General features: G+C 42.3%; 3 protein-coding genes across 4 annotated transcripts; 1 reads left to right on the top strand and 2 right to left on the bottom strand.

Moving 5' to 3' along the window:
- Positions 1-166: 166 nt before the first annotated feature.
- On the bottom strand, positions 167-2,964 carry rpl15 (ribosomal protein L15). The gene is made up of 3 exons (XM_041053867.1): positions 2,754-2,964; positions 2,512-2,648; positions 167-526 (listed from the first exon to the last, which is right to left on the bottom strand). Exons 1-3 carry the CDS (start codon positions 2,923-2,925, stop codon positions 221-223), a joined length of 615 nt encoding a protein of 204 aa, XP_040909801.1. The 5' UTR covers positions 2,926-2,964; the 3' UTR covers positions 167-220.
- Positions 2,965-4,305: 1,341 nt separating this feature from the next.
- nkiras1 (NFKB inhibitor interacting Ras-like 1) lies at positions 4,306-7,759 on the top strand. The gene is made up of 4 exons (XM_041053106.1): positions 4,306-4,398; positions 4,674-4,774; positions 5,176-5,417; positions 5,697-7,759. The coding sequence occupies exons 2-4, from the start codon at positions 4,681-4,683 to the stop codon at positions 5,937-5,939; spliced, it is 579 nt and encodes a 192-aa protein (XP_040909040.1). The 5' UTR covers positions 4,306-4,398; positions 4,674-4,680; the 3' UTR covers positions 5,940-7,759.
- Positions 7,760-7,767: 8 nt separating this feature from the next.
- ube2e1 (ubiquitin-conjugating enzyme E2E 1) lies at positions 7,768-23,859 on the bottom strand. 2 transcript variants are annotated; one of them, XM_041053104.1, is made up of 6 exons: positions 23,751-23,859; positions 22,409-22,585; positions 21,897-21,947; positions 10,503-10,635; positions 9,672-9,819; positions 7,768-8,409 (listed from the first exon to the last, which is right to left on the bottom strand). In XM_041053104.1, exons 2-6 carry the CDS (start codon positions 22,576-22,578, stop codon positions 8,312-8,314), a joined length of 600 nt encoding a protein of 199 aa, XP_040909038.1. In that variant the 5' UTR covers positions 22,579-22,585; positions 23,751-23,859; the 3' UTR covers positions 7,768-8,311. The 2 variants fall into 2 exon arrangements, with proteins under 2 accessions (XP_040909038.1, XP_040909039.1); XM_041053105.1 differs by lacking the exon at positions 23,751-23,859 and adding an exon at positions 23,455-23,620.
- Positions 23,860-24,163: the final 304 nt, after the last annotated feature.

The following is a 24,163-nucleotide window of genomic DNA, read 5'->3' as shown; positions in this document are numbered from 1 at the left end:
CTGTAGGAATGTGGCGTTATAGTCTTACACATCCAGTGGTGCATAATCCATTATCAAAGGTTATAAAAGAACGTTACTCAAACTTCATTCACAGATAGTGGGAGATGTAAAACTCTGTTTAAAGCTAACATTCTAACAGCTGAATGAAACAGACAGCAGACAGGACTTTCGCCATAAAAAGGGATGTTTATTTGTTTAAATGTACAGACTGTGACGTGCTTTAACGATAGCGGTGCAGCTGCAGGGTGTTGCGCCTCTTCCAGGCTGCACGGCGGGAGCCTCCGATGGTCAGGTGGAACTTGTGGCCCTTGCCCAGGCCACGGCTCTTCTTTCCTGCAGATGTCAGGCCACGCATCTCTCTGTGCTTGTGCACAGCCTTTGTGATCCATTGGGTGTCTGGGTTGCGTCTGACGGCCTTGTGGAAGGGGTCGATCAGAATCACCTCGAAGAACTTGTAGGTGGAGTCCTCGCCCACCCAGTAAGAGTTCAGCACTCGCAGGGCTCCGCAGTGACGGCCAGCGCGCTCCTGGGAAAGAAAACCAATGTGTGGTGAGGAAATGACTCTCACTTACCAGATCAATATCAAAATCAATCCTGTCAAGACAATCACAGGAAGGTAACACGGCTCTATCTTAAAGCTGCAAAAGCTACTTTGTGTTTTGGCGGCTCCCTGTGGCAGCAAGAAATTTGAACACCCAGACATCCTTCAAAGGTGACACCAGACAAATGCACACGTTCTCATTTACCAACCCTGCTGGTCTGTGATCAGCATTTCAGAGGGAAGAGAAACAAAATCTAACAATGATTTAGTCCAGCTTCCTTTGGAGAGAAAGAAAATGCTCAATGATCATTTAATCAGCATTGAAGAGGCACTTTCAACACTGCTGATGTAAACTAAGCTGATGAGTTCCTTCTATCCTAGTATTGTTTTTTTTTAATCAGTATTGCGTTTAGTTTGCTACACACTGGATGTGTTTGGTTTCAGAATCTTCCTCAGCTCTTCCACCCTCGCAGGGTTGTGGCTGCGCATTAGAGACACTGGAGTCATTGTGGATCAGAACCAGTCTTCTTACTGGGTTGATTCCATGATCAAAGTCAGCAGCTTGTTTCAAACGAAAGTGAATTTACTGCTCATTCACTGCTGAGAACAATATCACAAGTAGAAACCCTGTACACCAACAGCACATGGATGGAGAGGAGAGATGGAGGAGTTTAAATTCCTAACTTTCATCAAAACAACTGAGCAGACAACCTAACGACCTTATTAAAGAGCCATCAAGATTTCTTTTTGAATACATGGTCTCTAATCTATGAGATGAGAGATAAATCTTTGCGGCAAGGGACCACTGCAGCCACATGTGACAACACCACCATCACACTCCAGGCATAAAATATGCCAAATGCAATATATGTCCACCAATTAGAGCCTTATTTTTTCTTCTCTAGCATCAACAAGGGTTTATTCCCAGTTAAAGTGTTTTCGCAATTCCTGTTAGTTAGTAAGAACGAACAATACCAATCATCAGTATTTAGATACACCGGAATGCAAAGTAGCAATCAACATGTTTACTTAGACTGTGCTGGAAAGCCAAGTGTCCACTGTGAGAAATGTCTATAGGAGACGCCGTGCTTTTTTTTTTTTTTTTTGGAGTTGCAACAATTTCTTTCAATATAAATTAGACAATGACTCTTTCTTTCTTTCTTTCTTTTTTTTTTTTTGTTTGGTCAATAAAATGTTAGAATTCTTTCCCAGAGTCTGAGGTGGAATCTTCAATGTCTTTGTTTTATCTGACTCACAGTCCAAAACTCAGAGATCTTAAGTTTACTATCATATGACAAAAAGGCAGATAATCCTCAGGACAGAGAAGATATAAAAGAGTGTGACTTTTTGTAGTAGTCAGCAGTCTGTTAATAAATCAAACCACAAAGTGCACTGTTCAAATCCTGTCGTTGACAAATCCAAACAGGCGTGCTGCATATTATGCTCTATGCTGTATACGCTGCTACATACAAAACCAAGCACGGCATATGACCCTCTGGCCAAAGTGTGTGCTATACAGAGCAGACCAAAACATGTGTGTGTGTGTATAAGGTTTGATAGGATGCATGAAAAATATGGGACATATGAAAAGAAAATCTGGAGCAGACAGAGAATCAGACTGAGGAAAAGTGGACTGTGCTCTTAGATGGTTTCTGTATTTCCACATCTTCTGACCACTGTGAAACAGCCTCCATTGTATTGTATTGTCATTGGGAGCAATTGAAACTGTTGCTTTCCCAAACAAAGAATTATTTTATTAATAAAGACTAATAAGTCTCCATTTATAGTTTTTAAAGTGATGGTACCTGAGCTTCTTGTCATGATAACATTTGCAATAATAACTTGTAAACAGTATGAATCCACTTCAGGTGCAGTACCCGGAGTTGAAGCATTGTCAAACCAGCAATATCATAACTCAATGTTCATTATGGCCTTTAAGCTTTCGGTATAATCTGTGTAGATGAGAGTACCTCAGCGGTGGACTGCAAACTGCGGGCAAACTTGATCTGGTTGACGCCATGGTGCACTGGCTTGCCATAGGTAGCACCCTTGGGCACAGGGCGTTTACGGCCTCCGCGGCGCACACGGACACGGTAGATAACGTAGCCTGTTCGAATCAAAGGAAACCATGAACATCGAGCCAGGTAAAAGTGATGACAGATAGCTATCCTGTGCAGGTAAGTATGGACCAAACTCTGGGCTCAGCACTCACCCTGCTTGGCCTTGTAACCCAGCCTACGAGCCTTGTCGGGTCTGGTGGGTCTAGGAGCACGGTGGAGGTTGGACAGCTGACGGTACTGCCAGCAGCGGACACGGAGCAGGAAGCGCATCACATCGGACTGCTTCTTGCGCCATAACTCCTGCATATACCTATACGCTCCCATGTTGACTTATCTGTGGAAAAGAAACATCAGTCAATGAGTAAATGAGCACATCTTTGATGTCAATTCCCAGCTCCATGATATCTAATAACCACTATAAAGGGCTAAATATGAAAAACAGGCACCTAGCATCTGCAGTTCAGCCCGAAATAAACAGACTGCTAAGCTGAGCAACATCTACAGAAATCATGCCGGAGCAGGTTTCAGTCATGTGCCATCTGATGGCTTGCAAGTTCTCTCCAAACAAACACTGCCTAGCTCAGATTTAACTGTCAATCTGCTGCTTTCCAGATAAAAGTCGATTTGAAGCTTGTAGCTCTCTGGTTACAGACACATGGTTCAAGAACAGCGACCCTAAATACATTCGGCAGACAGAGGCCTTTTCCTTCAACTGTTTCAAGACAGCCATGACTGCACTTCTCTTCAGTAACCTCTTGACTGGTGTTAATACACTTCTGACACACTGTGTGACAGCCCAGGTGTCTATCAGATAAGAAAACTGTAGAAAAAAAGACAAGGTGTAGGGGCACATGAGTCCACGCGTATTAGACAGCCGACTAGAAATGAGCCCGGCATGCTAATGTTAGCCGCGTAGCCCATCACTCACCGGAATGTTGCTACAATTGGCACAGAAATAACAAACAGCATGTACCGGGTTCAAACGGACTACAACGCGAAAACTGCTAATTTTACATTAACTTCAAAACATAATGACAAAAACGCGTTAGCTTTCCGCTGCAGCCAGCAGTGCCAATGGCTACCGGACCGACCGCATCCCAGCACCGTTAAAACAGAGCTATAATCAGCGTTTTTAGTTATTTAAGTTAAAAAATAATAAAGTGATAGGGGTCGTTAGTAAGTCTGTAAACATCGTTCCGTTTCAAACGGACAGATGAACAATGAAAACAGGTGATTTTAATGGATTGAGTTTTGTACAAAAGTATAGAAACACTCGCTTACATGATGGCGTACCAGCCGGAAAGAGAGAGCGTACGTACCCAGCATGCCTTATGAAAACGACAGTGACGCATTTCCTCTGTTGTGCTCATGGGAAATGTATTCTTCGATTGTTTTTTTCCCCCAACCCTAGACAGTACTTATAATGCTGGTAATTTGTAATTTTGATAATCAAACGGGATGTCTCTTTCTGATTTCAATAGATCACATAACTAATAATTACTAATAATTATAATAACGATTTGATCATATATATTATATCATCATCATCATCATTATTATTGTTGTTGTTATGTCACAATTCTTAGGTAATTATTACAAGATACATAATATAGCGTCCGATTTTTATGAATTCAAACCAAAAAAATATCGTTGTCTTTAAATGTGTTATTATAGTGAATTCCGTCCCTCACGCATGCGCAGTGACAGGATACGTCTTAAAGAGCTAGCAGGGCAGAATGGATCTCCTGGTTGTGATGATACATACTTGATCAACAGATATTTATACTCCTAATTCAAGTAAGAAATTTTACGTGAATGTACCAGTATGTAACAAAGAATGTGCTCGCAGCTGTACTGTTATTATTGTATTTACACGACGCAGAATGAGTTGCTACGGCTAACCTGCTAGCTAGCAAGGCTAAACAACAAAATGCTGTCATAGTGAAGCGACGTTAAGGATGTAGTCAGAGTTGTTTTTTTGGTTGTTTTCAAAAAGCTCTTGTCAATAGTAGGGACAAGACTTGACAGACGAGACTACAAACAGTGTGACGTTTTGTGTTCATGCGTTGTAGGCTCGAAATGGGAAAAGGCTGTAAAGTTGTGGTGTGTGGCCAGGCAGCAGTTGGAAAAACTGCCATTTTGGAACAGCTGCTGTATGGAAATCACACTGTAGGTGAGAAATGCACCGGGAATGACTCGACACAACAGAGCAGTGACACTATAGTACAAGTATACACACATATAAATTCTTGATTCGCACGGCTTCAGTGTAGGATATACTTCTGGCTCTAAATGAGATTACTCTCTGATCTCTGTAGTCATCACCTTGGTTAACTGCAAGTACATAAGATACACCCAACTTTTTATTATCAGAATATAATTGATATTCTTTCAGTCTGACATTAAATATATATATATATATATATATATATATATAAGGTGTGTTCATATTTCATGATGCCTGTCAGGCTTCCCTTGATAATTTTACTACTGTTTCAGATAACAATTCAGTTGCAAAACAGTGTTATTGAGTTTATCTGAATTTGTTGTGTCATCGTTGTGTCTGTTTTCCAGGCTCTGAGTCCAATGAGACGCAGGAGGATGTGTACGTGGCCTCGGTGGAAACTGACCGTGGTGTGAAGGAGCAGCTGAGGCTTTACGACACCAAGGGCCTCCACAACGGACAAGACCTCCCCAAGCATTACTACTCAGTGGCAGACGGCTTCGTACTCGTCTACAGTGTCGACAGCTTGGAGTCTTTCAAGAAGGTGGATGTTCTGAAGAAGGAAATAGACAAATCCAGAGATAAAAAAGAGGTGCAGCTGGTTTAGAGTATTCTTTACTAACTATTCATAACATGTGCTGCTATCGTTCTTGCAGATAATGTCTTGCTCAGCCCTGTCCCAAATTGTATTGCTGTGTATTATCTTGGCAAATGTCCACATCACAAAGAACATCATTTAAGGCGTATGAAACACTCAGGCCAACAAATATTTACTACCCGTTTTCTTCATACATGAAAGTGCATAATGTTCAATCTTAAATCTCTCAAAGTTGCATTGGATTTGGTTCAGGTGTGTCTGTTGTGTTCTCAGGTGACAGTCGTAGTGCTGGGGAATAAGACGGACCTGCGGGAGCGTCGTCAGGTGGAACAGGAAGTGGCGCAGCAGTGGGCGCGAAGCGAGAAGGTAAAGCTGTGGGAGGTGAGCGTCACCGAACGCAACTCGCTCATTGAGCCCTTCACCCAGCTGACCAGCCGCCTCACCCAGCCTCAGAGCAAATCTTCCTTCCCTCTGCCTGGACGCAAAAGCAAGGGCACCACATCTAACGACATGTGAAACTCTGAAGGTCCCCTCACTCCTCTCTCTGCTCCTCTGAATGACAGGCTGCATTCATCGTCATATGGAAACAAGCAGCAGGACAACATGGATAAGCCTTTAGTTTAGCAACAAGACTTTAATCGCTACTGTGTACATTTCACCATTTCACACTCAGTCATTCATTCATGTGCAACGTTAACATCATTATGAAGGAACCGTACAGTTATTGACTTACTGTGTGAAAGTGGGATGAGAAGATCAGTACCAGAATCTTAATTTATCTTAGCATGAAGACTGGAAGCAGAGGGTGAGGTACTGCGTATAATGAAAACAATATGTCTGCCAACACCTCCAAAGCTCACTGATTAACATGTTAAATCTCACTTGTTTAATTCATTCACAAGTAAATGTTTTTGATTTTTAGACCTGTCCAGTCTGTGGCAACTCAATACAATGACCCTGATGTAAATGTTACCTTTACAAAGTTTATCATGTGCAGTTCTTTCTGACGTAACTTCACAGGTGTTGATGTGTGTTTATTAGTGAGCTTCAGATGTGTTGGGCCAGCAGTTTCCCTCCATTCTTTATGCTGAGCTCGGCTAAACCAGTCCTGACCCTCGTGTCGTACTTTGCAAGAAGTGTATTCCCAGAAATGTTGAACTTCTCACTGTGAGGATACATGCTGTAGTTCGTCTTTAACAGCAAACCAAACACAAGTGACAACCACAAAGACCAAATCCACATCTGTCACATCTCCAACCAGTGAATGAAAGCCTTTCCATACTGTGTGCTTAGTGTGTAGTCAGTCTGTATTTCATGGGAGAAACATTCAAGTTAGCATGAGCACTTTAGTACCAAAGATTTGAGATAACCCAAACACAGATCATGTAGATTTACACAGTTAACTTCCACTACTTTTTTTCCCGCTTACAGCAGGGGTGTCCAAACTGTTCCACACAGTCTGGATTCTGAAACAGCCACAGGAGCCATCTATCTTAATACTCATGCTATGTACATTTAAAGAGTTATTATCTTTCTTCCTCTCAGTCTTGGTAGTGTCAATATCCTAATGGACTATATAGAAAGAATAGGGGGACAGAATACCCAGTCCACCCCCAATGTGTTTATGCACTCCACTGTGGATTTGTGGACTGAACAGATCCCTTTGTGAATGATTACAGCAACATTTAACTCTTTAAACATGCAGGTGAACATGTGATTGTTGAGGAATCTGAAACTGTCCTATTAGCTCTGGCACCAAGTAGCTCATAAATACTGAGAGTGCCAGTATTTTCAAATAGGAGTTTTGTACAGTAGTAAAATGTTATTTCCCACCTGATGTGAACGCAGCATTAATCCTTGTCCTCTGGCAGGACTCAGCTAGCCTATACATCAAATATGGCTTGGCAGCAATAATGTTCATTGTACCACCTTAACTTGTGATGTATGATTTCATTATGTCTGACATTAGTTGCACTCCTGTGTGTCATCCAGCCTGTATAATCCAATAGGGCTAACTAGTTAAGGCTGTTTGTGTATGTGTGTGTGTAGGCCTTTTTAACAATAGAAATCAGTGTTGAGAGGAAATATTTATTTTTTAACTAATTTATTTTTGTCACTTTAATGAGCCACATTCCTTGACTTTTGAAAATAGTGAGTGTCATGGATGATCTGCGCTGTTTTCTGTGTCCTTAATGTCTCAGAGTAATAACATTTAACGTGCTGCTAGTACACCAGAGGTAGTGAGAAGAAGACTTGCACTCTGTAATCATGCTAACCCTAAATTATTCTGTGCTCTGTAATCTGTCTTAAGATGTGATGAATAAAATATAGCCTCTTCATATTAAATCCTCTCCAAACCTTTATTTTGGCAGCGAAGTGAATATATGACCTAAAAAAAAAAGAAAAAACTGCTTCAGTTGGTCGTGTTTAAGTCTTTAAGGGAGAAACAGAACAGACTTTTCATCAGTATAGAACACAAATCACAACCAATATCCATCCCTATCTAAACATGTCTACATGTGTGAAACACCTTTTCAGAGACCAGGAGCTCAGAGGGGGAAGCAAACACCAACTGGAACTTTTAATGCATGTGAGAATTTACACTGACATAACTGGCATTCATGCTGTGACACGTTTCATCTAGCAGTTTAGTATTAATGTCCATCTTCAAGCACAAGCTTTAAAAAAAAAAAAAAAAAAAAAAAAGGAGAAAACACAAAATGCATTATTGCCAAATCTGATTATAGTTGGGCCGGAGATAACTTAAAAAATACAATAAACAACAAATGTCAGAAGTTAAGACTTCAATTCTGAGATAAAAATCACCCCCCACCCCCAGTTCACGCCCCCACATCCCCAACTCGTCCAACCAGCAGCTGCTCTGGTGATTATGTGGCGTAGCGTTTGGTCCACTGTTTGGCTATCCTGTCGTGTTCAGGTCTGTTTGTTGTGTACTGTGTGGCGATGCTTCCAACCAGAGGGTCGGCTGGGAACAGATGAACAAAACAGTAAATGAATATGTCTTTTACTTAGACATCTGCTGCGGGGGTTTTATGAGTCAGAGATTTCAATACAGTTGGGCTTTTTTTTTTTTTTTTTTGGCATGCAAGAAAAAAAAGGTTAGACAAATATAATCTGAAAAAAAAAAAAAATTCAAGTACACGACAGATTTGACAGATTTTAGACAAGAAAAGAGAAACAGATGTTGCTCATCAATCAAACACGTCAGTTAAATCCAAAGTATGAAGAGGCCCTGCTCTCAGCTTCCCTTTCAATACACACTCTAGTGTATATACTCGCTAGTTTCTCAGGTCCTCCTATGTAAAACTAATGCAGTCTAATACAACAGTCCTATAATAAATCCCACCTTTAAACTGTATGAGCATTTTGGAGTCTGCAGTTTATGGTGCTATTGAAATGTATTGTATTCTAGTTGTTCCTATTATTTTGCCCTCAGTGTAGACTGTTAAGATAAACTAATGATTCATGTTCATGATAGTGTTGATAATATTCAGGTAAATTCTACTTGGCCTCTTTTGTTCACAGCTTCCCAAAGTGAAAATAAAATGAAGCACATGGCACTGGCCTGTTTGTGGCTAAGTGAACTGAACACGTTACCACCGTGTCTTACCGCACTGATTCAAAAATCCATTACTGCCATAAAACAGCCTCTGATCTGTAACTGTTTTATATGATCTCACACTGTATGTCCACATCGCTCAGTCCCACAGGGATCATTATGACTCCACCTAATCAAATGTCTGAAATAACAACCAGAATTCTTCACCTGCATCATTTACCATAACTGTACTGTTATGGTAAACGATACAGGTGATATTATACTTGATGTATGCTGTGTTTTCCTCTTCAGTCTGGATTCTGAAACAGCCACAGGAGCCAAACCTGCTGATTTAAGGCCACATGGGGCTTTAAGGCTCTGTAATGTGAGCTGGAGTAGTTTTAAAGGTAATAAATTAAACTTCATAAAATAAAATTAAAAAGAACTTGATGTGAAGTTCTGCCTAAATGAGAATTTCATGATCTCTGCTCTAACGTTCAAGATCAAAGGGGAGTTACTGCTGCTGGTAAGAATTTAGCATTTTAAGGAAGAATATTCTGTTAAAGATGTTAATAAGATTATGAGACAATAAATAACGTGTTTACTATGGACACAAAATATCAGCTTTCACCACATTTAGTGAGTCTAACCAGGCTTGTGTGTGTGTGTGTGTGTATTGTAGCTCTCACCAGGGTTGCAGTCAGTGAGCAGGGAGCAGATAGACAGTAGGACCTTGGAGATGGTGAGGGCAGGACTCCAGTTGTCCTTCAGGATGTCCAGACAGATCACCCCCTGACTGTTGATGTTACAGTGGTAGATCCTCGTGCGGAACGTCACCTGGACACACACATACACACAAAAACACACACAACAGACAGGATAAGTCTAAAATCCAAAGATTGAATCCCATAGAAAGAATTAAACGTTTTAAAATGCCTCTTATCAGGCCAACTGTGCTGTTAAATATCACTCCAGACCTTATCTGAAGTGTCAACATTAACTTCAATATCCAAACCACTATTATCTGTTTAGATAAATTAGTTTGCACAATCCATCACAAACACACTGCGGTGTGTGGACATGGGTAGAGGCAATCAACATTTTTGAAAGGGCTGCTTAACAAGTTATATTTCTGCTAAAATGAAGAGCAGCCTTATGTATAAAAGTGTGAATGTCTGGAAAGTTCATAGTACATTTCTCAATTTTTTAAATGCAGTTTGGTTGTGATAACTCCTCCTTAAAAGGAGACTATTACAAGAGTCAGGGCTGAGTGATCCCAGACATCTGAGAGGCCTGAGGAATGAGGATTACAGGTGTGAGCTGCTGGTTCCATTTGGTTGTGTGCCCTCTAGTGGAAGACATGAAAATGACATCTCTCTGACAGAGATCTGTCAGTACATGATTCCATAAAGAAAGAAAGAAAGAAAGAAAGAAAGAAATATAAAGAAATAAAATAAAATAAAATATAATAATAACAGGCTTTGTTAGATGCTAAAATTTATTAAAAACACGAGTTTCACCTTGGGTGGTTTGAAGGGGTAGTCTGGTGTGAAGGCAATGTCCAGGAAAAACACCCCTCCCTCGTACACGGAGCCTGGAGGGCCCAGGATGGTCGACCTCCACTCATAGATGTTGTCTCCTTTAGGACCAGCACTGTTGGAACAGAGGACACATTCATCAGACATCGTCTTTCACAACAACAACAACAACAACAACAAAAAACAACTAAAGTAATTCAACGTGACTGTGAATTATTTGTTAGCGCAGCGTTTTCAGGATTTGTTCCACTAAAAATCCCCTTCCCTCTGCAGGAACTCCACTTAGCTCTCTGTTCAAAGCTTCATCTATCTTCCATCTGGATTAACACACTTCCCTCCAAGCCCGAACAAGATCAGCCTTTGCCCTAACCCAGCTCCCTGATGGAGCTTTAATCATCCTCTGCCTGCATGTGTGCCGCTCTCTCATGGTCTCTCAGAATATGGAGGAATATATTTACATTTCACTCTCTTCCTCTTCTTCTTCTTCTTCTTCTTCCTCCTCCCGAAACAAAAAAAAAATCTTCCAGCACAGTCTCCATCCACTGGCTGCTAAATATTTGAAATGCATCCTAACACTGGTGCCCAGGCTGCTGAGAGGGATGCATCCCCACCCACAGTACAAAACACCCTGTGCAATGTGCAGTTCTGTCAAAACGGACTGGACCAGCATCATGGTCTGACAATTGATCTGAGAAGCTATTTAACAACCCCACACAGCTGAGGAAACAGTCTGACATTTTGGGAAATGTCAGGCTGTGTCAGACACTGCTTGTGTAATAGCTCAGCTTAGAATAAAGGCAGTGGAAGCAGAGGGATACAGGGAGCGTGGTTCCCTCCAAAGGTTACAGAATCCACCTACCAGCACCTCTAAGGCTGGTGTGCTCTAATTTGTTTAATCCAAAAAAAAAACAAAAAAACAGCTGCCTGACAACCTCACAGAGAAGACAACATTACAGGAAACTTCCCAAAATGTTGAACTTTGAACATCCTTTAAATTTGTGCGTGTGAAAAACTGAAACATCAACATTTTTAAAAAAATCTCATCGGGATTTCAGGACTGTTTGATACATTTTTTTCTATGAGGCTTTTATTTTGCACATGACAAGATGACACTAGCTTTATGAATAGACTGATTTGCCTTTTCAAAAATACAGTATATAGTATTTATACTTAGCACAAAGGCTTGTTGAGTTATTGTAGTTTGTTGCACAATCTTTCTTTGCCAAAACACAAATACCACATTTAAAACTAGATTTCCTTTCTTTCCTCTATCAACCCAGGATGTGTGAATCTCTCATTCATCTTTACAAAGTACAAAAACTTCAAGATCGTGGTTTAACCTTACACCACAATCCCAGCCCAGTCAGTGACCTGAGTCCTAAATTTAAACCTCTTTATTTTCTTTATTATTATCTTTTTTTTTTACTCTCTATCTTCTATGTACTGAGGCTTATTCTGAAAGTCATGAAATATCCGCTAAACGACTAAAATGTCTCTATAATTACCATCTTTCTTATGTTCCGCAGCCAAAAATCCTCCCAAACATCTCCTCCGTGTTATCTTATTGGTAATTCTTTAAAGCAATAAAGGGCAACGGCTCGTGTGAGTCATTATACCAACAGAGTGGGAAGCGATAAAAAGAAAAAGATCAACACAACTTCATTTGGCTGCGGAGATAAAACTGAAGAGTAACAGGGCTGACAACTACAGCTGCTTCACAAGAGCTTGGATCCAGCAGCAGCAGCACAGTAAATCAACAGCGGCCTCTGTTAGTGTTTTAATGGTGGAGATGCTTTCACATAATTGACTGCCTGATGAAGCGCTCCCAAAAAAAAAAAAAAAAAGAAACTCCTCTACAATTTGCCGTTTGGTTTTTAAAAGATAAATGGAGCTCTTAAAGCTTATTTGCGGGATAAAAATGAAAGACTTGTTCCAGTGGAAAATCGTACATGCAAAATGCAGTGTACAGCGATGTATTTAGACAGAAATCATTTGATTATTTAAGCAAACACACAAAGTAATCCATTATTCAACAAACAAAATAATCCATTATTCAGAAACAGCAATTCCACGAATAATTCCGAGCACAAATCTGCTGTCGGGCACATAAGCACCTACTCGCCTCTGTATGCTGTCTGTTCTGAGTGAGGACTGGAGAGGTAAACATCAGGCAGCGATCTTATTTTCTGCAGCAGACGCTCCACTCTGCCCACACTTTATCATGGCTGAGAGAACAGAGACACAGCCACGTAAAAAAAAAAACCAAAAAAAAAAAAAACCTGAGAAACTGACCTGATATTCAGACTCCTGACGGCCTGAACATCGCGGCCGTCGCAGTTGTGCAGACTGCTTTAATAGCTTGACAACAGGACAGACAGCTAAATCATTTCTATGTCGCCAACATGGCTGTAAAATGGAAAACATTTATTGTTGCTGCCATATGAAGTTCAGCAGTAAATTCTGGCAAAGGGCCAAGAGATCAGAACATTCCAGATTTATAACCCCCCCCCCCCCCCCCCCCCCCCCCATCTGTAAAAGCCTTCAGCAGGACCAGATTAAGCCGAAGCGGGGAGGGGGGGGGAGCAGAAGATGGAAGCAGAGGACTGGTTTGGCATTTCTGCTTTAAAAACATCTACAATAATTGACTGATCCTCAAAATAGTTTTTGAGATTATTTAGCAATCAATCACCTAAAGGCAAATATGACTTCAGTTTATATTGTTTATATTGTGTTTTAGTGATACATAAAATATTAGCATATGGAAGATTTCAAATGCCTAACTGCAACAGTGACATAGTGAAGAGGCGGACTGCATCTCAGTGCTGTCCAGCAGAGGGCAGCAAAGTCATTCATTTTCATGAGGAAAACCAAGGGTGTGAGGTGAGCCGTTTCTTTTTTTAAGAAGACACATCATCAATGCCAAAATGAAAACCCATCAACTGTCCAATCACAGCTTTGGGGGCGGGACTATGTGCAGAGCTATTCGGCATTGACACCATGTATGTATTAAGAGAACAGATAGGACCTCGCCTCTGGGCCTTTCAGCCAATTTGCCCCAGTGGACATTCACGGTATTACAATGAAAAGACATCCCCTGATGTCCACAAACCATCATCATAAAAGAGACATCTGTAAAACCATTGACAGGACACTTCCAGCTTCCTGTTGGACTGTGCTGCAGGAGGCTGCACAGACACAGACACAGGGATCTGCTTGGCTGAATTCTCAGTTAAGTGTTGACAGCAAAACTAATTATTATTAGCTAGTTAGCATTAGTTTACTGTAAATAGCTTGATTTATGGAGGAGGAGAAGCTACTGATGTCCACCAGCTAGATCGTCAGAATAGACAGATTAGATTTTATAAATGAGATAATAGAAAAATAGATTATGATGAAGCACAAAAATCTGTAATGTTTTTCCTAGTGAGGCTGCAAGTTTAGATATATAAAGACACCCCAGGTCTCTGCTTACCTAGGTGTTTGGCATGTAACAGTTACACTAATAATCCTAAAGAAAGCAGGAGTCTGTCAGCCATTCTTTAGATGAGCTGGAACTGTGTATCATTCCTTTTAAAACCCTGTCCCAGCCACAGGCTCAGCAGAGGACAAGCAGGACTCCCCTCCAGCTTTGACAGCGGACTCTCCACAGCACACACCCTTTATCAGCACAAACTGCTACTGTTTGTCAGCCTTTGAAAGAAAGAGATCTGGGGTCCGGGAAGTGTGGGAGGAGAACTACTGGACTGATCGAGGACAACACTAAGTGTCACTCTTGTTCTGACGACACAACGAGCTGCTAAAGCTCAGAAAATGAGTGTTCAGACAGACGTGCTGTGACTCTCCTCTCCTTCCTGTTAGTTATTTCTGTAAGCGGTGAAAGGTTAGCCCTCTGCACTTTCTGCTCGCATCACCTGCAACATTAATCCATCCTGGTGTGTCGGGCAATTATAGCTATCTACCTCGTGGACATCTCTTAGCATTAGCTTATCCTTTCTCCATTAATCCTGCTATTTACTGTAAGCTAACACTACCTCGCTAAAACTAATGAGCTTAGCTGTCAACACTTACTGAGAATTCAGTCAAGAAGATCCCTCTAAGTGTCTGTCTGTGCGGCCTCCCCGCGGCACAGTCCGTCCCTTAAAGCCGCAGTCAGTCACAGGTGGAACTGAATGTTACAGTCAAGCAGCGAGTGCTGCCTCCAGCCGGCTGGCCCGCAGGAAGCTGTTTTAATGTGAAAGGCTGTTTGTCTTGGCTGCCATCAGCTCGGAGGTATGTCTGTTCCTGAGAACACGGCACTGGAGAGCACGCTAAGAAGGGAGCTTGTTCATTGGTGCACAGTTTGTGCCAGCGTACTGCCATGATTCATCAGGTGATACATACTAAGTACATATACGGATATTTAAAATAATATACAGATATTTTACAAGGTATTTAAAATCTTCCACATTGCCAAACCTATTTGTAATTATTCAAATGACCACAAACTATCTGCCTCACACTGGTAAGTTGCTCCAGTGCCTCAGACTCTTCCAGAAACAAACACTGGCTCCCATATACAAGCAATATCTGGTTGTTACCCTTCGTCACAGGTTGCATTTGTTTGTTCGAGTTTAAATAGTATTCCTATAACTACTTTATACTTTCAGTAAAAAAATAATAATTAAAAATAAATAAATAAAATAACACGTTTTCCATCTTGACCCCTTAACGTTGTGACCCCTTGTGAGGTCCTAACCCCCAGTTTGAGCTTCCTAGGTCATGTAATACTTAGTTACTATCACTAACAGAACCAAATTTTCAGGTTTGGTGTAAAAGCTGCAGTGTGCTAACAGAGGAGAAAGCAGCTCCCTGTTATGAAAAAAAAAAAAAATACCACATGTCCCTTTGAGGAATGTCCTTCATTAAGACTGTGTTAGCAGCATTCCTGCAGGGGGAACCCTGACCTCGGATGGGACTGCTAATGTACATGTCACTGGTCACACCACAAGCTCTCAGTCGGGGCCCGCTGCAGCGTCGAGAACAGATATTGTATCATTCGCCGCTGAATCAACCAGACTGAGGTTTCTTTCGCCTGACAACAGAAGCGTCTCACATTCACAGAAAAGCCACAGAGAGAGAGTCTGGGCTTCCTTCCCCGCCTGCCCCCGACACACACCCACACACCCACACACACACACGCACACAAAGGCCACCCAGTGCTTTGTGTGAGCCGGTAATATGCCATGCTATCACTGTGGTCATTCACTTCAATATCTGGAGGGTGGCTGTGTGTGTGTGTGGCTGTGTGTGTGGCTGTGTGTGTGTGTGTGTGTGTGTGTGTGTGTGTGTGTGTGTGTGTGGGGTGCAACCTCTGTGTACACACGCACTGCAAGAAGAGTGCTGACATTTCAGCTGTTTCATTCTTTTTTCCCTCTAAGCCTTTAACCTTTCAGAAAGGCACACAGCGGTTTACCTAAAACTGACTCCTGCAGCACAGCCGAGGATCAGCAGCTGAATACCAGGGCTCCACACTGCTACCAGTCAGTCTCATCTGTGGAAGGACAGTGCTGCTGAAGACTAGGAGCACCAGGACCACTTGCACATATTTTCCAGTTTTTCTTTGTTCTTTTTTTTTTTTTTTTAAATCATCATGGTATATCATGTGAAACACTGTGTGTGTGTGTGTGTGTGTGTGTGTGTGGGTGTGGGTGTCATCTGCCGGTGTCCGGTCTGTAAATGCTCTGACTCTCGCTCGGCTATTCGGTGACAATGAAATAATTCATTTTCCTAAAGCAAAGATCAATTAAGACCCTCCTGTGCCACCAGAGTCCCAAACTGATGCGGAGGACAGCTACGCACAGCAAACTTTAAACATGAAACACTCCTAAAGCACAGCAACCAGCATGAAGCATAAACTCTGCAGGGACAGATGCACGCCAACAGAAGCAGGCGACTGAGGAGCACCCTGGGAACTGAATGGTTACAGTGTGTGTAACTGCACTGTCCCTGGATCTATTCCAGTCAGACTTTGGTTGCATCTTGTAACCCCCCCCCCCCGCCCCCCTTCCCCGTTTCCTGTCTGCCTCTTCACTGTCCACTGTCTAATGTAGGTATCTAAGGTATTTCTACGGTGTCTCCCACAAGCCAAAAAGAACTATCCAACAACAAACTACTGGGAACATAAACGCAAAGCTGCCATTTCCTGACGGTTAAACAGAATCTAAGGTCAAGACCACGGGAACAGAATCATTCGACTACTTTAAAAGTATCTGGTTTTTGATCTGTCTGGTTTTCACTTGTTATCAAACTCCTTCAAATGTGTACGACAACAAAAGAAGGTAACTGATGGTATTTATGTGGTGTGGCTGAGAGGACAGCAGTGTATGCAATAATACACAAACGCCCCCAAGTCGGAATAATATTAGTTCTGATGATGTTGCTTGAACGCAGCATTAAACTGCTGGAGGTGATGATTTAATGTTCATATGTAACATCAGCCCACACAGATATCCCACCAATCAAATTAAAGAACTGACACTGTCATTTACACCCAGTGTGGAGCGTTTTTTTTTTCTTTTGAGTAATTACAATTTTGACCTAAGACAAAATTGGCTAAAATGTATTTTAACTTTAATTTCAGTGTAAAAGCCTCACAGCTGATCACGAACACTCACTCCAGCACGTTCTTCTGTTATCATTCCTCATCTTTAAACGAGTCTCTTTCTCTGTGTCTGCTCCACACTTTGCTGCTGCTGTGCCGGCCTCATCTCTTCACCACAGCCCTTAATGTACGCGCTGTCATCAGCACACACTGCGCTTCATTTCCAATCACCACTATCTGCTCGCAATGGCAGCGTGATGACAAGGAGAAACAGTGTAATAAGCCCGCCTGAGACTGAGACAATATAATGAGTCCACTTCACTTGAGAGCCAAGGAGATGGTGTGCAGCAGCAGCAGCACCACCCACCCCTACCAGTTTAATACAATGGCAATCGGCCTGTACATGTCCCCTCAGTGCTTCCCGAGGACGGTGCGGGACGGGATATCACACGGCAGCGTTCAGATTCCACACTGATATATTCATCTCATCACTGGGTCTGAGCAAACCAGCTGATAACCAGTGATGTCAACAGGAAATATTCCAGTATCTGTACATAGAACTCAGTGTAAGCACATAAAAACAAGTTATGTCCAGCAAGAGCTTTTAAAAAAATCATTCAGCTGTTATGAATTACGATCAGACAAAAGCTGTCACAGCGTGATCCCACTGAGAGTCTATAGATGATAGCACTGAGTTCCAGGCTAAAATAAATCAGCGTGAAATATGTTAATGCTCTGGGTTTACTGCTTATTTAGCGGCGACCGGCCGTTGTATTGTCTGCTCAGGCTGTGAGGAAGATTGAATATTTGAAGCCCCCCCACAGATGGCCTCTAGAGGCCGCAGGATTCATTACGCCACACACTACGAACGAGCCAGTGGAACAAAAACCAACCTGACCTTGATATTTTCTAAAGGTTTTTTTCTTTTTTTCACGGCTAGTTTTTAAATGTCTCATTACACTTCATCCTGCAAAGTCTGCCCGAGTTACGTTCAACTGTGCAGATGTGCATAACTGACCAACAGACACAGTGATGCACTGTGTTTACAAATGCAGTTAGTCTGCCATGTGTCAGCACCTTATGCAGCACACGCCCAGACGACAAACCGCAGCATTGTTTTTAAACCCTCTGCAGGGCTGAGTGCAGGGAAACACCACTGAACACAGGGCGAGTGTGACAGCACCTGTACATCATTCCCCACAGCCAGGCTGTAAAGTGGAGCCCTGAGTGTGGTGCTACAGGAAAGGTCAGGGGGTCAAAACTACAACCCAACTGATTTAGCCATTTATTTCCTACTTCACTATAAAGTCCAGTCTCAGTGTTTGTGCAGTGGAGGCTTCAAAGTTCAACCTGTTGGACCATGATTGTCAGGTTAAAGCTGGTGTCAGGTGGAAAACTGAGAATTCAGCAGATGAACGTGAAAACAACTCAAAACATCAAAATCAGTGGAATTTTTTTTTTAATGGAAATGGAAATTTAAACCCATCTATTCATATGTACTGTACTGACTGTTTTTGTGTGTGCAACAGACGCAGCCAAACAGGAACTTTCCAAAATAAAATGACCAAATTGAGAATAACTTAGCAAGATTATGAATCTATCCAGATATTTGATGCCTACTTTCAGGACTTGGCACACACACACACACACAGACACACACACACACACACAGACACACACACAGACACACACACACACACACACACACACACACACACACACAGCTGATGGGAGATAAAATAGAACATCTATTTTCCCTTCACCACCCAACTACTGCTGAAGGGAAACTTCTTCAAACTTCCATCTGTGCTGCAGCAGCAGCAGCAGCAGCAGCAGCAGCTCAGAGCTCAGTGCTGCTTTCAGGGCTTTCCGAAGTAACAGCAGTGTACAGGCCAGCCACTTCCTCTCCAGGGAGGAGGCTTTTTATAGATATGAAGAAGCTGTTGAGAAAACCTCAGCAGTCTCAAACACGCAAGCCGGTAACACACTGCAGAGGTGTGTGTGTGTGAGTGGAGACACCGCTGCTCACATCAGCAGCTAAACTGAGGGATCACATGCAGCCCAGACAGCTCACACAAGGCCTGGCAGGCTCTCACTCAACACACACACACACACACACACACACACACACACACACACACACACACACACACACACACACACACACACACACACACACACAACCAATCAGCTGATCAGTTCTGTAGCTGTGTTGATCAGGTGAGTCCAAAAAGACACAAAAGGTGATTTCTAAATGCTTCAAGCTAAACATGTTATTAACAGGCCTTTAAAGAAAACATATCCACCCTCTTTAGCACTAACTGCTCTACATGACCCCCGAGCCTGGAACGCCAGGGATCTTGCCTGACGCCCGAGGACACAGCGTCTTAAGAGGAGATGTGGTGGACGCAGGAGGACACAAAGCAAAGTGAAAGACAGAGAAAATAAAGCGGGAGTGTCAGGAAGAGGGCAATAAATGAAATGACTGGTTGAGAGGAAAGAGGAATAAAATGTAATGAAAGAAACACAGGGAGGGAGGGAGGGAGGGAGGGAGGAGAGGGAAGGAGAGGAGGGGCTGAGGCAAGGCCTGTGATGTCTGCAGTTCACACTTCAGTGGCAACGAGGCTGCAGGAAAAAAAAATAAAAGGGCCTGCACGGTCATTCCCCGCGTGGAGTATAACTCGATTTAGATAAATGACAGATCAAAGACTGACGCATTTTAGTGTCGGCAAAGGCAAAGTTAGCTCAGAGAGAGAGCTCGGCCACGGTAAAGGGAACCGGTCAGGCTGAGTCTTTTCTTCCTCAGTCAGCGCCCATTTTCAGAGCGAGGAGGCCCGAAACAACCTTGAGAGAAATGACGACCAACTGACTCATCGATGTGTAATCCATTAAACAGCATCTGCGAGGCGTAGCTGGCCGACTCCATTCATACCCTAATGAGCAGATTCTGTGCTAAATGAAGCAGAAAGAAGCAAAAATCCATTAAAAAAATCCCCCCTCACTGCACGTGGTGGTGAATGGAGGATTTTCTACAGAGAGGAACTAAACAAAATGAAAAGATGAGGCCTTTCTTTACACTGCTGGTGAGATACGAGGATAAATCCCTCACAGGGTCACGCCACATGTCTGGAGGACTTCATCTCAGCTCCGAAGCATTTCCTTCATTTGGCCAAGAGAGAACAACGTCCCACACACACACACACACCTGGGTGTCACCACATAAACAAAACTCGGTCAGATGGACTGAGTCACTGCGACAAATTAGAAAACAATCCAAAAATACCTGAAGTCTACCAGCTCATGTTGAACCTGCAGGGTCTTTCATGTGTTATTCAAATCAGAGCAGAGACATAAAATGCAGATAACTCCAGTGTCATCTTTATTTAGGTCTGGTTGACTCTTTATTCCATCATCTACTGTAACGTTATTAAACTTTCCACTAAAGAGCAGCAGCCTCAGCACAGATGCAGAGCTGAGGTTCACACGTACAAACACAAACATGAGGATGAGACATTTGATTTTTTTTTTTCTGACAAACAAATCACATAAAAACCAAAAACCAACACTGTGTCGTCTGTCATTTCCTAAATCAGGATTTGTTGGGGACTATTTTCTGTGGCGGATTCATACACACTTGATCTGATTCTCTGGTGAATGAAACTGCTTTTTCTTTCTTTTTTTTTTTATAAACAAGTCAGTAAGAGAAACGTCAGCTCTTAAATAAACTTGGCATGAACTGAATGAATTAACATTTCTCAGTAATATTCAAATATAATTCAAAAGTGGGGTTATCTTTATAGATAACCAGTAAAACCAGTTAATCTACTAATAATAAACTCTGCTATCTGACAGATATCTGTGCAGAGACCGTGATGAACAGAAAACATCCACCAGACAACAGCTTTTTTTCTCTTTGTCTTTGGTGTTCGGCCAACTCAAAGAATCAACGTTAATTAGCTACAGCTGAGTAAATTTGCTGAGGACTAAACCTTTCACTTTCACTGAGTTACCGTCTACATCACTGTGACTCCTGCAAAAAGTCCTGCTGACAAATAACGATCACAGCTGGGTACTGGGTTAAAAATTTTTTAGATACTAGTACAAATATGACCAGTACTGGTCCCAGTATAAGAACAGAACTATGCCTTTCTTTGAGGAGCATAAATATGTTTTTATACAAAGTTTAATTCACTTAACCAAAGCAGTTTTGTCCTAATAAAAATGTCTACAATTGTCAAAATTTTGACTGAGCTCTGGAACTGTTAAAAGAATACGCAAACCACACTACACACCAGACCACACGCCAGACATCAGTTTTCACTGCTCAACAGTTTTCAATATTCATTGGTACAAACTAATTTCACTCGTGCTGTACTGCACCCTAACAATCCAAAGAAGTGTGAAGAGAGCCAATTACAGCAAAGAGAAACTTTAACTCAGGTTTTGACAAGGAAGTGGTGAAAGGTAACCCCCCTCCCCCCCTCCCCCCCGTACTCCATCTATGTCATGTACTGAACAGTCTGAAGACCCACAAACACAAGGCACATTTAGCTGGAGCTTTGTGAAGCACACAATTCAGAGACTTCCTACTGTGATATGATTGTCTTATGACGGACTACACACAGGAGGCAGTGAAGCAAAAACATCTTTTTCCATCCAACATGCATTAATTCCTCTTAACAGACTCAACATGCTCATTAAAAGAAAACAAAAAAAAAAAAAAACAAAAAAAAACACACACACTCCCACTCCCACTGAAACGCACACATATCAATGATCCACATTCATTGTCTTACCTGCAGTTTGGTGGTGGATCCAACGTAATGTCAGCCAGCTCCTTCTGAATTCTGCAAAGGGCAAAAGCTCTGATCAAACACTGCAAATCCAAACTCAACAGGACAGTCAACATCTCTATTTTAGTATTAGAACCTAAAAAAATTAGGATTTTGGATTGATTGATTGACTGATTGATTGATTTGGGGGCTTCTGGTTTCCATCTTCTCTAATCATGCCCTGTGTACCTAGACTTCACACAGACTTTGTTTTCAGCTGTTGGTGACGGTGATAAATACACTGAACATCAGGGCTGGAAATAGCACACAGCATTCAGAAGCTAAAATGTACCTGTGAGCCTTTAAACCACTCACTGTAGCCAGTGTAAAATAAAAAATATAAAGTGGTATGAACAGAATACAGATCGTTGAAACTTCTATTTTGTTGAAAGTCTGTCTGATCTTTATCCTGCTGCCCAATAAGTGGATTCCCCCTGCACCAAATCCCTCGCTCCAGCTGCAGTCAGCCCGTTCACCTTTTAGCACTAGTAGAGAGGAGTTTGGAGGTCTTGCTCATGCTGGCCTTGCTCTCTCGTTTCTTTGGGGGGTTCGCCTCCTGCTGCTGCTGATGCTGCTGCTGCTGATGATGAGTTGAGGATGAAGAGGAGGAAGAGCTGGTGCTGGCACGGGAATCTTCATCCGACATACCGAGCCTGGATAAGAAACAGGAACACCAGATTTAACAGAGGTGCACCATGTAAACCACTGTTTGCTCTAAATCCATCTTTACTTCAAAGGTAACTGTAAAGCTTTAAGGGAAAATCTATTACAGCTGCTAAAAGATGTGTATCTTTAAAAAAATTGTATGAATCCAATAAATAATAGTTCAGTAAAAGTGCATTTACATCAACTGTCTTTTTTTCCACCAATTTAAGATGAATAAGTATTACTGTCATGTACAGATGTCTGTTGACACCTGTACATTAAATATAACAGTTTCTCTATAATGTCACAAACTGTTCCCGATAAGCTCATAAACTTAAGGATTTTTTAAATGGACTCTGGTGTTCAGTTTTCTCTCCACGCATAAACGGTGTGCATCGAGGCTGCAACCATGATTCCCACGGTGCAGTCACAGACTCCATAAACACTTCCGTCGTTTTAACTACCAGGCCCTGCGCTAAGATGTTGACCCGGGTTACCTGGCTTCATCAGTGTAACTCGCCTCAGTGTGAACGGCAGAGAGGCGCCTATCGTGCTTATCGGCGGAACATTTTCCTCTTTCATCGCGCTGAATTGTGACCCCCGGCTCATGTTTGCAGTCGGGCGTTATTTTTAGCCCCGTCGGGCTGCGACAAAGGAAATCATGTAGTGAAATAGTTCGGCTGAAGGCCTAGTTTCAGCCCGACACCGCGGAGCGATGCGGGACCACACACCCGGACCTCTCTGCTCCTCTCGATCGAGTCGAACAGGTCGAAGCGGAAAAAAAAAATAAGCAGAAATGCATCGACGGGGCGATGTCGCAGTTGCAGGGATCCCCGACACTAAAGCTCAACAATCTCCACGCCAATGAAACTTTCACCTAAAGAAGTCGGCGAGGTGCCACGGCTCTGCCTGCCCGCCTCAAAGCCGCATCACGCTGCTCCAAACACACACGACACCCCGTTCATTTAAAGGCTTTACTCGCATTTTTTTAAAGCAATATCCGTCGACATGCAGCTGATCTCAGTGCAGCCAGTCACAGGATGGACCGACTCCTAAATTCTTCTCTGACGGTAACACGGACACGTTTATGGTCCCACCGCCCCCTGAAAGACACGGATTACACAAGCTGTTCAAATATAATGCGCTGTAATACAAACATTTAGTATTTGATACCTTTCTTTGTGTGTGTGCACAGCCTATGTGTGTGTGTGCCTCCGCCGCCTGGACGCACCAGCGTGAAATCACCTACAATGGAGAGGAACGAAACTTCCGGTCAACATCTTAAAAATAAAAGCCGAAACGAGTTAACGAGATGAACTTCATTGACCTAGTGCAGGAGCTGTCACAGCAGCAAAAGAAAATACAAGAACAACATATATAAGCAAACCATAAAAATACCAAAAATACCATATATACATACATTTTAAAAAGTATTATTTTTTTGTGGTGAACAATAAAGGTACAAAGAAACTGTCTCACAGGTGGTGTGAGAGAGGTGTGTAGAATCTTAAAGTGTTGATGTTAGTGTCACAGAGTGAATCTTTATTGTTTCAATTATTATTGTTAGCTTTTATGGGTGATGGAGC

The sequence above is a fragment of the Toxotes jaculatrix genome, chromosome 13, assembly GCF_017976425.1.
Source record: "Toxotes jaculatrix isolate fToxJac2 chromosome 13, fToxJac2.pri, whole genome shotgun sequence".
Taxonomy (NCBI): domain Eukaryota; kingdom Metazoa; phylum Chordata; class Actinopteri; family Toxotidae; genus Toxotes; species Toxotes jaculatrix.
Note: the sequence above shows the minus strand (reverse complement) of the source record. Positions and strands in the feature narration are given on the sequence as shown.

What these genes read in the sequence shown, in the direction of transcription:
- rpl15 (XM_041053867.1), bottom strand. Translation starts at nt 2,925, where the DNA reads ATGGGAGCGTATAGGTATATGCAGGAGTTATGGCGCAAGAAGCAGTCC. An exon ending in GGGTTACAAGGCCAAGCAGG is followed by an intron (nt 2,649 to 2,753) that starts GTGAGTGCTGAG and finishes TGATTCGAACAG; the next exon opens with GCTACGTTATCTACCGTGTC. An exon ending in GTTTGCAGTCCACCGCTGAG is followed by an intron (nt 527 to 2,511) that starts GTACTCTCATCT and finishes TTTCTTTCCCAG; the next exon opens with GAGCGCGCTGGCCGTCACTG.
- nkiras1 (XM_041053106.1), top strand. Translation starts at nt 4,681, where the DNA reads ATGGGAAAAGGCTGTAAAGTTGTGGTGTGTGGCCAGGCAGCAGTTGGA. An exon ending in GTATGGAAATCACACTGTAG is followed by an intron (nt 4,775 to 5,175) that starts GTGAGAAATGCA and finishes TCTGTTTTCCAG; the next exon opens with GCTCTGAGTCCAATGAGACG. An exon ending in AATCCAGAGATAAAAAAGAG is followed by an intron (nt 5,418 to 5,696) that starts GTGCAGCTGGTT and finishes TTGTGTTCTCAG; the next exon opens with GTGACAGTCGTAGTGCTGGG.
- ube2e1 (XM_041053104.1), bottom strand. Translation starts at nt 22,578, where the DNA reads ATGTCGGATGAAGATTCCCGTGCCAGCACCAGCTCTTCCTCCTCTTCA. An exon ending in GATCCACCACCAAACTGCAG is followed by an intron (nt 10,636 to 21,896) that starts GTAAGACAATGA and finishes CTGTTCCAACAG; the next exon opens with TGCTGGTCCTAAAGGAGACA. An exon ending in GCTCACTGACTGCAACCCTG is followed by an intron (nt 8,410 to 9,671) that starts GTGAGAGCTACA and finishes ATCTGTTCCCAG; the next exon opens with CCGACCCTCTGGTTGGAAGC.